The following is a 13,128-nucleotide window of genomic DNA, read 5'->3' as shown; positions in this document are numbered from 1 at the left end:
AATGGAAATAGAAACTAAATTAGAATTAAAAAAAAATACAAATTACAAATCTGTTCCAAAATATACTTACATTAAATAAAATATGCATTTCAGTAAGAGATCTACAGTGAAGGCTGCATTCTGGGAGCGGGGCCAGCATCCGAGGCAGCGGCTACGAGAAGGGATCCAGTCAGTCTGTGGCCGGCTCTCCCTGCCCGTCTGCAGCTCCACTGAGCACTCGGCCAGCGTCACTCGGGCAGGACATCTCCACTCCCCCACAGCCTACACAGCAGTGTCTCAACAGTGAACATGTTAAGGGAAGCAGACAACGCCTTAGAAGCCCAAACACATTTTCTTGCTGTATTTATGCTGCATTCTCCATCTACAATGGGCAGTCATGAAGCTGATCTTCTGAGGACAACACGGCCACAGGACGGGGACAGTCCAGGGGCCTGAGAGGGAGCGTGAGGACGGGGAGGAGGGGCTGCCGTGGGCTGCTTCACGTTCGAGACACACTGTCGCTCCAATGGCAGCACATGCTGTGCGCCTGAACTCCTCCTCGTCATCTGGCGTAACGCTTGATGTAGTCGTCCACTTTGCTCCGGAAGTCCTCCTGTGCAGACAGGGCAGAGGAGCGTGAGTGGAGAGAAGGGGCCTCAGAGACAGGTCAGACCCAAGTGAAGGCCCTGTGTAGACAGCCTAGCCTTGGGCATCATGTGGCAAAATGACTGACAACCTGGCATTCTGAGCACCCTCCCCAGCAAGTTGCCGCCTGCTGTTTGCAAGACACTGGGCTGGGGCACACACATGAGCAGCAGGCACTGCAGGAGGGCACTTTGTCCACCCACTCTCTACAGATGGGCCAACCTCACAGGTCAAGACTCTCCAGACCACAAACAGGAACTCACTGCCTGCCCTTCATGGACATGTAAGCCTGCCTTGGGGGGCGGTCCACAGTAAGCAGAGCAGGTGGGCATGCTGTGGGCGCCAACCCCTGGCATCAAGCAGCTTCCGGCGATGACAAGCTCTGTGGACCCAGGATCACTCAGGCCACAGGGGCAGGAATGCCCTCTCAGAGGTGGTCGTACCTCAAGCTTGTCCTGGGGTCTCTTGTCCCCAAAGAGCCAGTGCGTCCTGGAACTCTCCACCTCCTGTACCTGTGCACGGCTGCTGGGTCCCTGTCCTCACTGCTCTGGCCCATCCATGCTGCGCAGCTGCCCGAGTGCCACGGTCCTTAGAGGGCACGTGCTCCAGTTCTGCCAGCCCTTTCCACCGGGAGCACAAAACATATGGAGAGGGTGGTGGCCTGTGGGAGTAGCCTATGGGCAGCAGCCGGGTGGTGGGCTGGGCACCATGCTACCCCCTCTCCTAAGAGTTGTGCTGGGACCAAGGAACCATCACCTGTACTGGGTTCCCGTCCTGAACTCTACTAGGAATCAGTGAGTATCTCCTCTCTGACCTTGGGTAACACACCCATTTATTCCAACTCCTCATTTATAAATTGCTATAGATTCCAGACTCGCACCCCCACCCCAACCTAGGAGCACCCAGAATAGCCCAACTCACCTTGTCCCGTAAGTGGTGTTCAGCTGCTTCGATATTCAGTGGATCATCAAAATTCAGAAGATCCTTAGAGAGAGAAACTCAAGGTAAACGGGTAGGAATCTAATTTTCTGCTCAGAGCTCTTTGTTTGGCATGTCAAGCTGCGGGAGGCTCTCCCTGAGAACTCGGCTCCTTGGTGGGAGGCTGACATGGGGGTCTCTCCCTGAGAACTCGGCTCCTTGGTGGGAGGCTGACATGGGGGTCTCTCCCTGAGAACTCGGCTCCTTGGTGGGAGGCTGACATGGGGGTCTCTCCCTGAGAACTTGGCTCCTTGGTGGGAGGCTGACATGGGGGTCTCTCCCCAGGATGCTGAATGAAAGATGGCTGTTTTAGGTTTGCTGGGAACAGAAAACAGCCACAACATTTGTTTCCGATTTTCTGTTCTCAATCTGAAGACACAGGGAGATCTGCCATGTCTTAGTTCGCTGCCCTGTAAGAGCCAGGGCTGGGCCAGAAGCCTGGCACCCAATCCAGTCTTCCACCTAGCACCCAAGCACTACGCTATCACCGGAGTCTTCCATGGTTCCTATCAGCGGGAAGCTGGGATTGTAAGGAGTCGAGACTTGAGCACAGGCACTTCCATGTGGGAAGCGAGTGTCCCAGGCAGCTTCACTGGCATCAGATGCCTGCGCCTATGTTGTTTCTGATCATTGGAGAACAACCGCCATGAGGATTTTGAACTAAAAATTCCTTTTTTGTAAAATGTTTCTTCGTTTAGCTCATCGCATGATTGGCAGTTGTTCTGGGGGTCCAGCTGTCACTCTGACCTTCCCAGGGTTTCTCTGTGTCTGTGGCCTCCCTCCCAGGCTGCCCACCCAGTCCAGCAGGGACAGTCATGGGGCCTGGGCACAGCTGGACAGACCCTGACTTCGCCCTCCCCGGAAGGGCTGCCCATGCCTCTCGGCAGGCCCTGCATGGGCAGAGCCACGACCCCAGCAATTCCCACCTGACAGACCACTACAACCACCGTTTTCTCCAGGCTAGCTTCTATTGGAGACAATATTCCTGATTGGGAAATAAATACGGGAAATGACCAATAATGTATCATAAGTAAAGCAACCTGTAAATCCATGTGTGGATTCCTCCAGAACAAGATGGCCAAGCAGCCAGGATTGATCCTACCATTGTCCCTACACCAGGTCACCAGTCAGAACCTGTTTCTGGCTGAGGCCCTGGGGCAGACAGCACGGGATCCAGAGAGAGGCCCAGGCAGGCAGGGAGCTGAGGCCAGTGATGGCAGCGGATCCTGTCAGGGCCTGTGACCAGCTCTGTGGCTCTCAAACGGAAGATGCAAGGCAGGGTTTAAGCAAAATTTTTCCTACTTCAATTAAAAAAAAAAAAAAAAAAGGAGACAGGACTAAGAGAGGACTGAAGGAAAATCCCTGGATGCCGGGGGGTCAGCTCGGGTCCCTGGTACTACCTTCCAGGGTCAGGGGATCCTGGGGCCAGTAGGGTCAGCTCGGGTCCCTGGTGCTTATCCTCCAGGGTTGGGGGATCCTGGGGCCAGGAGGGTCAGCTCGGGTCCCTGGTGCTACCCTCCAGGGTCGGGGGATCCGGGAGTCTCCCCTGCGTTATGGTGTCCACTCAGTACTGTCAGATGAGATGGCACAAGTAGAAAAGGACTGGCAGCTTAGTTTGGGCTCTGCCACTTTTATTTTGCCAAAGGAGATAAAACAATACAGTGCCCTCAGATGACGCCCTGGGGCAAGCAGAACAGGACCCCGACCAATGGGGTTGCCCTACGCTAGCCTGGCTGTCCTTGGTGACCTGTTCCTGAGGGGCTGTTCATGGGACTTTAGGCTTTACCAACAAAACAAAACAAAACAAAACAAAAAAAAACCTCCCCACAGGCAGACCCTTGAACCTCTATTATGGGGAACAAACAATTACGGGGTCTGGTGTGGTGGTGCACAGGCTAGTCCTCACCCTGTAGTGCTGGCATCCCAAATGGGCACTGGTTCATATCCTGGCTGCTCCACTTCCCTTCCAGCTCCCTGTTTGTGGCTTGGGAAGGCAGTTGAGGACAGGCCAAAGCCCTGGGACCCTGCACCCAAGTGGGAGACCCAGAAGAGTTCCTGGCTCCTGGCTCTGGATCAGTTCAGTTCTGGTCCACTGCAGCCATCTGGGGAGTAAATCAGCAGATGGAAGACCTTTCTCTTCCTCTCTTCACTCTGTAAAAATCTGCCTTTCAAAATAAAGGTTAAAAATCAGTAAATCTTTTTTTTTTTTTTTTTTTAATCAAGGGTGTCCATCAGCCTGGTGGTTCGGAGCCTGATGCTGAGCCCACTGCTGGCCACAATGCCAAGGGTCAGAGTGCATGGGAAGCCCTAAGGCTGGATGGCCACGCCACACCACGCAAACCAGGACACCGAGGAGACTGGGTGGTGAGAAACAGGCCAGTGCAATGCTTATTTCACCAAAGAGGCTAAAGCAACGGACTCTGCCTGGGGCCGGGGTAGAGGCAGCCACCCCCCAACACTGCTGTGAAGCCCCAGTCCTTGCCCTGCTGTCCTTCTCTTATTTATTTGGAAGATACAGACAATTTTTCACTCACTGTTCACTCCCTAAACGGCCACAAAGGCCAAGGCTGGGCCAACACAAAGCCAGGAGCCTCTTCTGAGTCTCTCACATGGGTTCAGGGGTTTCAGGTGGCAGGCCACCCTCCCCTGCTTTCACAAGCCACACACAGGAGACTGGATCGCAAGTGGACAATCAGGACTCACACCAGTGTCCACATGGGGTGCTGGCATGATAGGCGGTGGTTTAACCTGCTCTGCCACAATGCCTGCCCCTCACTGTTCTGACTACAGTGACAGCCAAGAGAGGTAATCACATGTGTGTGCTCTGTGTTTAAATTCTTCTGAAGGTGATGTGTAAAATCTGCAGAATTCCGTATAAGTAAAAACTTACGATTCTGACCAATATACTCACAGTAAATAAAGAGTTTAATCCCCAAACAACATCCTGAAATAAGAAAGAAAACAGAAATGTTTCAGGCTCCTGTGCACAAGTCTTTTAAGCAAGCACCACAGCATATGAAAGCCCGGCTTCTGGAGGTGCCGCCCGCCCTGTGAGTGTAGTCGCCAGCTCGGGATGTGCAGGGACAGGCAGTGGGTGTAGGGCGGAAGAGAACAGCTATTGCCTTCCCAGGGTGGGTGAGGCCTGGGTGGGCAGGGCTCCACCTGCTGTCACCCCAGGGTTCAAAGTCACCTTGAACCTATGACCCACAGCTCCACTGAATCTACACAACGCCGCCACAGCTTGCTTAGGAACGAAGCGGCAGATGTCCATGACATGCACTTGAGCACCAACTTTCCTGCCTGTGCTGACCCGCCAACTGTGCCTCAACCACAGGTTCTTCCTCATCAGCTCATGCTCGGGTCCACTCTGCGCTCCCTTCCGGCCACCACCCCCAGCCCCCATCCCACATCCAGGGCCAGCACTCGCGGTGTGGATGGGTGGCTGGCTGGGCATGTCCACGAGCCATGTCTCGGTAGCAGTGGCACCTTCAAGGGGAAGGACACCAAGGAGGCTGAGGCCTGAGAGGGCAGGATGGCGGGGAGGGCTGGAGAGCGGACCAGGCCCCATGTCCATGGTGGAAGGGGGAGCTAGGCCACGGCTGCATGACGGCCCAGTGCCAACAGCTCCCTCCAAGATGTCCAACACTGGACATTCTCACGAGCTGCGGGGGTGGACATGACCATCTGCAAGCACCTTTCCAATGTGTGCTGTCCAGGACGGCTTAAGGCGTCTCAGCTGAATAAGGACCTCGAGGCTTCCTGCATGGTGGAAGCTGAGTCACTGTGGCTCCGGCAGGTACCTGGCGATAACCAGGACTCTCACCCAAACAGAACCAACCAGGGTCATAGCTTGGCCCAGCAGCACCGGGAGGGAGCAGGGCGCTCAAGGGAGACGCCTGTGTCAGGGACTCACCAGATGCTCTGAGCCTACCTTTAATGTTCTTGTGGGAGCCCAGCCAGTGCCGTCAATCGAGTGTTCTCTCAGTAAACTGCAACAGACACAAGCAGAGCTCTCAGCATCAGAGGTCTACCCAGACCCGGCTGTGGACAGGTTGGCAGGGCCTGTCATCTTCCCTGTGACCACGGGAGAGCCATCGTCCATGACAACCCTGCCATGGCACCTCAGTGTCCTGACTCCGCCTTCAAGCGGAGTCACACACACACTCACACACCCTCCTTCCTGGTATCTAGTTACGGCACACAGAGCTCTTAGCTCTGCACACAGGAGCTTTGTGTGAGTGTGGTGTATGTGTGACAACATGCTTAAAACAACACACAGAGGGTTTCTGTCATCAAAATATTCAGAAAATGATGACAAGAGGAAGAACGGAGGCTTAGCACTCAGTGCGTGGGCCAGGCACGGTCCTCTGTGGTGCCACCACTGCCCCCAACCAGCCACGAAGGCAGCACCATCGTCTCCCGTCCTGCCGAGTGACAGGCCTGCAAGCCCAGCCCACCCGGGTCCTGGGACTACATGAGTTTCTGACACTGAAGCAAACTCCTAACAGGTGACACTTGTAGAAAATCAACTTGAGGATCAAAGCAGATTAAGGCAGAGTTCTGCACAGCCATCCCAAGGTGGGCGGGCGGGAGACCACACCTAGGGCGGCTCCTGGGCTGCGGGCCGTGCTGAGGGTTGTCCTGAGCTGCCGACTGACCGCACCACTCCCAGGACAGTTCTAGCAACGGTAAATGCACATTGTACTCCCGCTCACTTTCAAAACTGACGGCTTCCTTCTGGACATAAAAATATACTTTTACATTGGCTGAATCATATTATATTGTGGCTTCTATCTGTGGACATGTGAATATTGGGTATTATATGCCACAAGAATTGCTACCTGTGGCAGTTTTTTTCTGTAAGTTCAAATTCATGTCAATTTAGATACAGAATTTGATCAAAACAATTCTAATTAATTGCCTATAGAAATCAATCAGAAAAAAATACAACCATTCCTAAGCTTTTCTGCAAACGGAAAAGAAAACCCAAACCATGCATCTCACTGAGCGGGCCTCCTCCCCCCTACAAGTATCAGCGGCCTCTCATCATGCAGTCCCACAGCTCCGCGAGCTGCAGTGGGAGCCGTCGATCCACCCCGGCGGCTCTGAGGATCCGGCAGCCTGCTTCTAGGATGGGGACATTTCTGCTCTGGCACACCCTCCTCTCCCGACAGCTCCACTGTAGTTGGATACCTGCTTGCTGACTTGCCTGCTGCCCTTCTCACCTGCAGGATCCACTCCGCAGCAGTAGGGAGCATGTCCCGATGGATCAGAAGCAAGCAAGCTCAGGGGAGCCGACCTGTTCCTCCATCGACCTGTTCCTCCATTGGGTCAGCTACTGTGGATGGCACAGCCAGAGCGCGGGCTCTGCATCCTGAGGCAGGTGAGGGGTGCAAACATGGCCTGCCAGCAAAGCGGCCAGCAGGGGTGCCAAAATTTCAGCCTGGCCTCAACAGCAGGCAGTCACAGCGGGAGCTCAGCTAACTGCTGGCCACCAGATTACCAGGCAGGGGACAGGGGCTCCCCCAGGATCAGCAGGCAGTCACAGAACAAGTGCTCAGTGTTGTGCTCCACTCAGAAGGGACCAGGCAGCCCCCAAGGGACGACATGCCAGAGCAAGCCTCTTCAAGAGGGAAGGACTACCGGGCACTGGGGATGGCCTATACTTCCTGTGGAGCCCCTGCGCCACTCAATGCTGCCTGGCAGTCATCACGAACGGCACAAGTGGCCAGCCAGGGACACGATGGACCAGCCGCACGGGAAGGCTGCCAGTCTGGCAATGTAAGTCAGATCTTGGGGTCTGGCCTCCTGGATTTCTCCTCATTTACCTGAAGGAATTGTCCATCTTCTCCATAATAGTTGGTGACTACTATTTCTGGACCAAAGGTGCCAATTTCATTGATCCTTTCTCAGTTTTGTGGGTCTGTTTTTTAACTTTTATTTGGGACTTATCTGACACTGTTTTCCTCTAAGGTTTCTAGCTTTTGTAGCAGGCACTAATCTGCTACTTCCTGCCTTCCTTTGCTAATAGTTTGTAAAGATGGCAGCAAGATGACAACAGCAGTTCCTGCTCTGGGCCTACTTTTACCGGCGGGTGGGGTGGCACAAGGAGTGAGCTGTGGTGAGCTCCCCAGAGGGGCCAGCCCAGCCTTGGGGGCACCGGGCACGCGAGCTCGCAGCCCAACCTCGGGGGCACCAGCCACATGTGTGCTCACAGCCCAGCCACTCACAGCCCAACCTCGGGGGCAACGGCCACGTGTGCTCACAGCCTAGCCACTCACAGCCCAACCTCGGGGGCAACGGCCACGTGTGCTCACAGCCCAGCCACTCACAGCCCAACCTCGGGGGCAACGGCCACGTGTGCTCACAGCCTAGCCACTCACAGCCCAACCTCGGGGGCAACGGCCACACGAGCTCGCAGCCCAGCCACTCACAGCCCAACCTCGGGGGCACCAGCCACATGTGTGCTCACAGCCCAGCCACTCACAGCCCAGCCTCGGGGGCAACGGCCACGTGTGCTCACAGCCCAGCCACTCACAGCCCAGCCTTGGGGGCAACGGCCACGTGTGCTCACAGCCCAGCCACTCACAGCCCAGCCTCGGGGGCAACGGCCACGTGTGCTCACAGCCCAGCCACTCACAGCCCAACCTCGGGGGCAACGGCCACGTGTGCTCACAGCCCAACCTCGGGGGCAACGGCCACGTGTGCTCACAGCCCAGCCTCGGGGGCACCAGGCACGTGTGCTCGCAGCCCAGCCTCGGGGGCAACGGCCACGTGTGCTCAAGCCTGCAAATGAAGATGCAGTTTCACACCCCAGCACCGAGGCGACGCCCGTTAAGAGGTGGAGCCCAACGAGGCTGGTCAGGACACCCAACCGCACACTGCAGTGTTTTGGGTCCAGCCCCCGACCGTTGCAGACCTAAGGAGGTAGCAGGCATGGCTCAAGCAGCTGAGTCCCTGCCACCCAGGAGGGAGACCTAACTCCGTTCTCAGCTCCCAGGTACAGCCCTGACGTTTACAGCAGATGGGAGTTCTTGGGCTCTCAAATGAACAAAGCACTTTCCAAAAGATGACGCGTACAACTTGTCTTGTAACTGAATGAGGTGACATGAAGGAAAGCAGCAACACCTGTAAAACAGGTACTAACACACTTGAAAAGGGGACCGCGATCTAGAATTTTGTTCTTATTTACTTGTACTTTTGGGAGGCAGAGTGACAAAGAGACGGAGAATTCCGTCTGGTTCACTCCGCAGTGGCCACAGTAACCACATCTGGGTTAGGCCACATCAAGGAACCAGGAGTTAGCCACAGGCTGGTTTCCTGAGTGGGAGACCAGGTGCCTCAGCAGGGAGCTGGACCAGAAGCCGACTCCAACAAGCATTCTTCGTGTGGGAAGCTGACACAACAGGTGCTAAGAACTGACCCACTGTACACGTCAGGGGGCCCAGCTTGTGTAGTTCTCACATCATTCCTTCCTACACCGTGAGAAGGAAGAGAACCTGCTGTGGGGACACAGCTGCCCCCTTCTGAGTTGTGTCTGTGTGCAGGACCCAAATTCAGAGCTAATCAATGTCCCTGACAGTCAATCCAAGCTACAGGGACTGCCCAAGTGCTACATACGCCAAGATCACATGGGTCAGAGGGGACGCCTTCAACGCACACAGGTGGCCAATGCATCCATCAGCCCGACGCCAGGTTCCTCGCAGCTAATCAGCTACAGGGAAAGGCAGCAACTGCTGATCACACAAGAGAGAAGGAAAGACCCCATGGCGGGCTAGATGAAAACCAGCAGGGCCCGGCCCCTACGGGGGCCAGAGGACGCTCACCACCTGGCCTGGAGCGGCCGGGGGAGTAAGCAGCAGGGCCCTGGCAGCCCCTGAGTTCAGCCCCAAGCCTTCCTCATGCTGGCTATGTTTCTCAATCTTCCCTGAGAAGCCTCTGTGAGGGTATGCAGGTCTCTTTCTCTCTCTCTCTCTCTCTCACACACACACACACACAGAGCTCACCTGAGGCATATTTCCCCTGTTTCTGTGATGTTAGGGTGCCAGATCTTAGTCAAGCATTTCACTTTGGGAGGCTGCAACAGAAAGAGACAGTCATGACAACAGTGCCTACAGCTCACACTGCACCCGTGGCCTCCCCGGACCCTCCGCAGTGTCTGGAGGGCCGTGACTGACTGGGAGGTGCTCTAGTTGGCACACTGCTTCCATCAGTTACTCAGCTCCACAGGCCTGTGTGTGCCCACATGGGACGGGGTAAGGCTGTCCATGAGCCTGCCGGCATGTGCTGCAGCTGATGGTGCCTGGGCCCCCCCACCAGCCCAGCCGCAGGCTCAGTGTGAGTGCACAGTGCAACTGCATCCTCAGGTCCCACACTCCAGCCCCAATCAATGCACACTGACCCGTGGCTGTGAGTTCCTGGCCATGGGCTGGATGCCGCTGTTACAGACACTGTCTGATGGGATGGAGAATGCAAACAAGAACACAGCAAAGTACAGCAACATCCTGTGTGAGTGTACTTGTCTGGGTAAAGTTCCTTTAGCATTCTCTATTAAAGCAACCCATACCCATCTGTGAGGAGACAATAAATAAATAAATATGTGTAGTGCACACATTAAATATGCATCTACAGTACACAACAGACTCGATTACGTGTGAGCTGGGCAGCTATGCCTCCCCTCTCCCACTTCCCTTGTCTCGACACAGGCACACATGCCATGAGGCCCCCCAGCCTGTGCCTGCATGTCTGTCTGTCTCTGCAGCAGAATGAGCACTGTCTCCTGCTGATCTGTGACAAGCCGGCCTGCTGGGGTCCGTGTGATGGGTGTGGAAGACAGGAAGGTGTGAAGAGTATTGTTCCATTGCAGGCAGGGCCCCAGCAGATGTCTCTACACCCCCTGAAGGCAGCTCCACCTCCCTTTGCATGGACACCAGACAACCTCACTGAGATCTCTGTAATTTAGTTAGGCACTGTCTGCCTCTGTGGAGTTAATGTTTACTACCAAGTGTTCTGTCCCCAGGTGTGGTGGGAACCTATGCTTAGGATCCTCCTCCCCCATTGACCATAGGCCAATCAAGGGTGTTCTGTCCCCAGGGGTACAGGGCATCTATTCTTTCCCTCCTTCTTTGATCTTCAGGTCCTTCCTTCTCTCATGTCTTTCCTCCCTTAACTGATTCAAGACTAAGTTGTAGAATGAGGATTGTAGTAGGAATCTGTTACTGATTAATAGGTGCCATCTATTGAGAACATTCTGCCTTAGGTAAAACAAACTGCAGAATTATCCTTAGAAACACCCATTTGACCATGATGTAAAAGTCTGAGCCAGAGTTTGACTGCTTTTGTATAAATAAAGCGGATAGCTTTCTCGCATTGTCCACGATGATCATGGAATCCTAGTGGTCCGTCTATTTTCCTTACGCCTCATCCACGTACCCTTCTTGAGTTCCGAACTCAGCTGGAGCTGGACTCCAGCACCTGCCCTCACTCTGCAGCACTGACAGCAGCAGCGACAGCCACTCCTCGCTGCCGGACCCTCTGCCAGTGACACTCCCTGCCACGCCGTTCACTGCGCTTAGCCCTGGGAGAGGGAGCTGTTGTCAGAACCCTGGCTTGGCTGACAAGGCCTGCCGGACTGAGGTGAACTGGCAGATCTTCACAGCCTCACGGGGATGAACCACCACACGGGGCAGCCTGTCAGTCAGCTGGGACTGCATTCTGGTTACATTTTCTGAGATCTAGATGATTTAAAAAAAAACTTTGTAAAGAAATTTTTTCTTTGACATCACACTTAAATGTCTCACCATGCAAACGTTGCCTATACTTTTTCTAGTATTCTGTCATGTCATGTTTTAGCTGCTATGAAGACAGCACACTTTCAACACTCAAGTTTTCTTCCTGATTTCAAACCACCACGAAATCCAGATCTCCTCCAGAGCTGCACCTGCTGTGCCCTTGAAGACTGAACATCACCTGCAGGCTCTCACATGCTTTTCTGTAGACAGAAGAGCCAAGGTGTGACCTTCACTCCAGTGCAGAGCCTGAGGGGACCTGCGGGAACTGTGGCCCCAACACCTCCACTGAGACAGCTGCTCCCCCTTCCTCCTTCCACGTCACTTCCAACACGGATCCATTACTTGTCAGTGGTGCCAGAACACAGGCCAACATGCCCACTACAAGCACAGGCTCAGAGTCAGGCCTGCACCTTCCTAAATCCCTCTGGGGTCCTGGTGTGCCCGACCTCTCAACCTTACAGCTTAGAGTTTAACAGCCTGCAACTGGGGGCGTGGGAGCCCCAGGGCCTATTCAGTGGACCACAGGCTGCTTGCTGCGAGGACACAGATCTCCACACACAGCTCTGCCCAGATAAACACAGCTGCAGACAAGGCGAAGGGGACTGGGGGAAGATGGAGATGACTACCTTGGGTGTGAAGACCCTGCTTTAAGCATTTTCCTCATATGAAAGGCATACTTAAAAAAAAAAAAAAAAGGTTTGACTACAGCAGTGAAAAAAAATTAGAAAACAACAAAAAAGGCAAAATTCAAAACGAGGAAAATACAACATGGCTAAGAGCCTTTTGAGAAAAAAATTTCATATGCTTTTAAAGAAAAATAACATACCCCAATGACAAAAAGGGCAAAGGGCATACCAGTGGCTTGTGAAAGTATGCATAGCCACTAGGTGGGAACTATTTTAACTCCGCACTTATTAAAGACATGGAACTCCAAATAACACCCCTCGGCTCACTTGGCCAGCGCACCCCCAGGGCGGAGGCACACGCCCTTTCGGCTGTCCCCATCACCCCCAGGAACCATCACCACTGACATCACTGCCCCGGCTGCCCCTGCAGCATCAGGTTCAAGGCTGGCATCCCACCGCTCACTGAAGGTCACTCATCACTTCAGCCTCTAGGACTCAGAAGAAAACATGAAGGAGGTTTCACTGAGAGCTGAAGCTCAGGAAGGGGAAAAACAAAACAAAACAACAAAGAGAAGTTTGGGATGGAGCGTAACACAGTGGTGGGGGGGCATCAAAGACGTATTTTCCTTTTAAAAGCTTGCTTGAAGAGAATGACCTACACTCCCAACGCGGGCGTTTTCCCAGGCAGGTGTCTAGCAGTTAGGACACCCACACCCTGTACTGGAGGGCTTGGGTGGGACTCCTAATTCCAGCTTCCTGCCACCCAGTGAGACACGTGGGCTGTTTCTGGCTCCTGGCTTTAGGTCAGCCAAGTCCCAGCCCCTGCAGGCATCCCAGGGCTGAGCCAGTGCTCGGGCTCATGGACAAATTAACAGAACGATCTTCAGACCCACAGTGTTCCTCAGAGAGCAGCACTGCAGACACGGCAACTCTGAGTGACTCACAGGCATCACTACTCCATCACTACTCCTGGCCAGCACTGAGGAGAGCACGGGGCCTCCATCACTACTCCTGGCCAGCACCGAGGAGAGCACGGGGCCTCCATCACTACTCCTGGCCAGCACGGAGGGGAGCACGGGGCCTCCATCACTACTCCTGGCCAGCACGGA

The 13,128-nt window shown here is 54.4% G+C and overlaps 1 protein-coding gene across 4 annotated transcripts in view; it reads right to left on the bottom strand.

Annotated features, from left to right (window-relative positions):
* Positions 1-325: 325 nt before the first annotated feature.
* The window catches only part of UBE2F (ubiquitin conjugating enzyme E2 F (putative)), a 40,418-nt gene continuing 27,615 nt past the window's right edge, over positions 326-13,128 (bottom strand). For all 4 annotated transcript variants that reach the window (XM_058665192.1, XM_058665194.1, XM_058665193.1 and 1 more), the window contains 5 exons: positions 9,609-9,679; positions 5,534-5,591; positions 4,514-4,546; positions 1,546-1,608; positions 326-592 (listed from right to left, as the gene is read on the bottom strand). In XM_058665192.1, coding sequence (XP_058521175.1) covers positions 542-592; positions 1,546-1,608; positions 4,514-4,546; positions 5,534-5,591; positions 9,609-9,679 — 276 coding nt within the window. In that variant the 3' untranslated portion in view covers positions 326-541. The remainder of the gene's footprint in view (positions 593-1,545; positions 1,609-4,513; positions 4,547-5,533; positions 5,592-9,608; positions 9,680-13,128) is intronic.

The sequence above is a fragment of the Ochotona princeps genome, chromosome 5 (assembly GCF_030435755.1).
Source record: "Ochotona princeps isolate mOchPri1 chromosome 5, mOchPri1.hap1, whole genome shotgun sequence".
Lineage (NCBI taxonomy): Eukaryota > Metazoa > Chordata > Mammalia > Lagomorpha > Ochotonidae > Ochotona > Ochotona princeps.
Note: the sequence above shows the minus strand (reverse complement) of the source record. Positions and strands in the feature narration are given on the sequence as shown.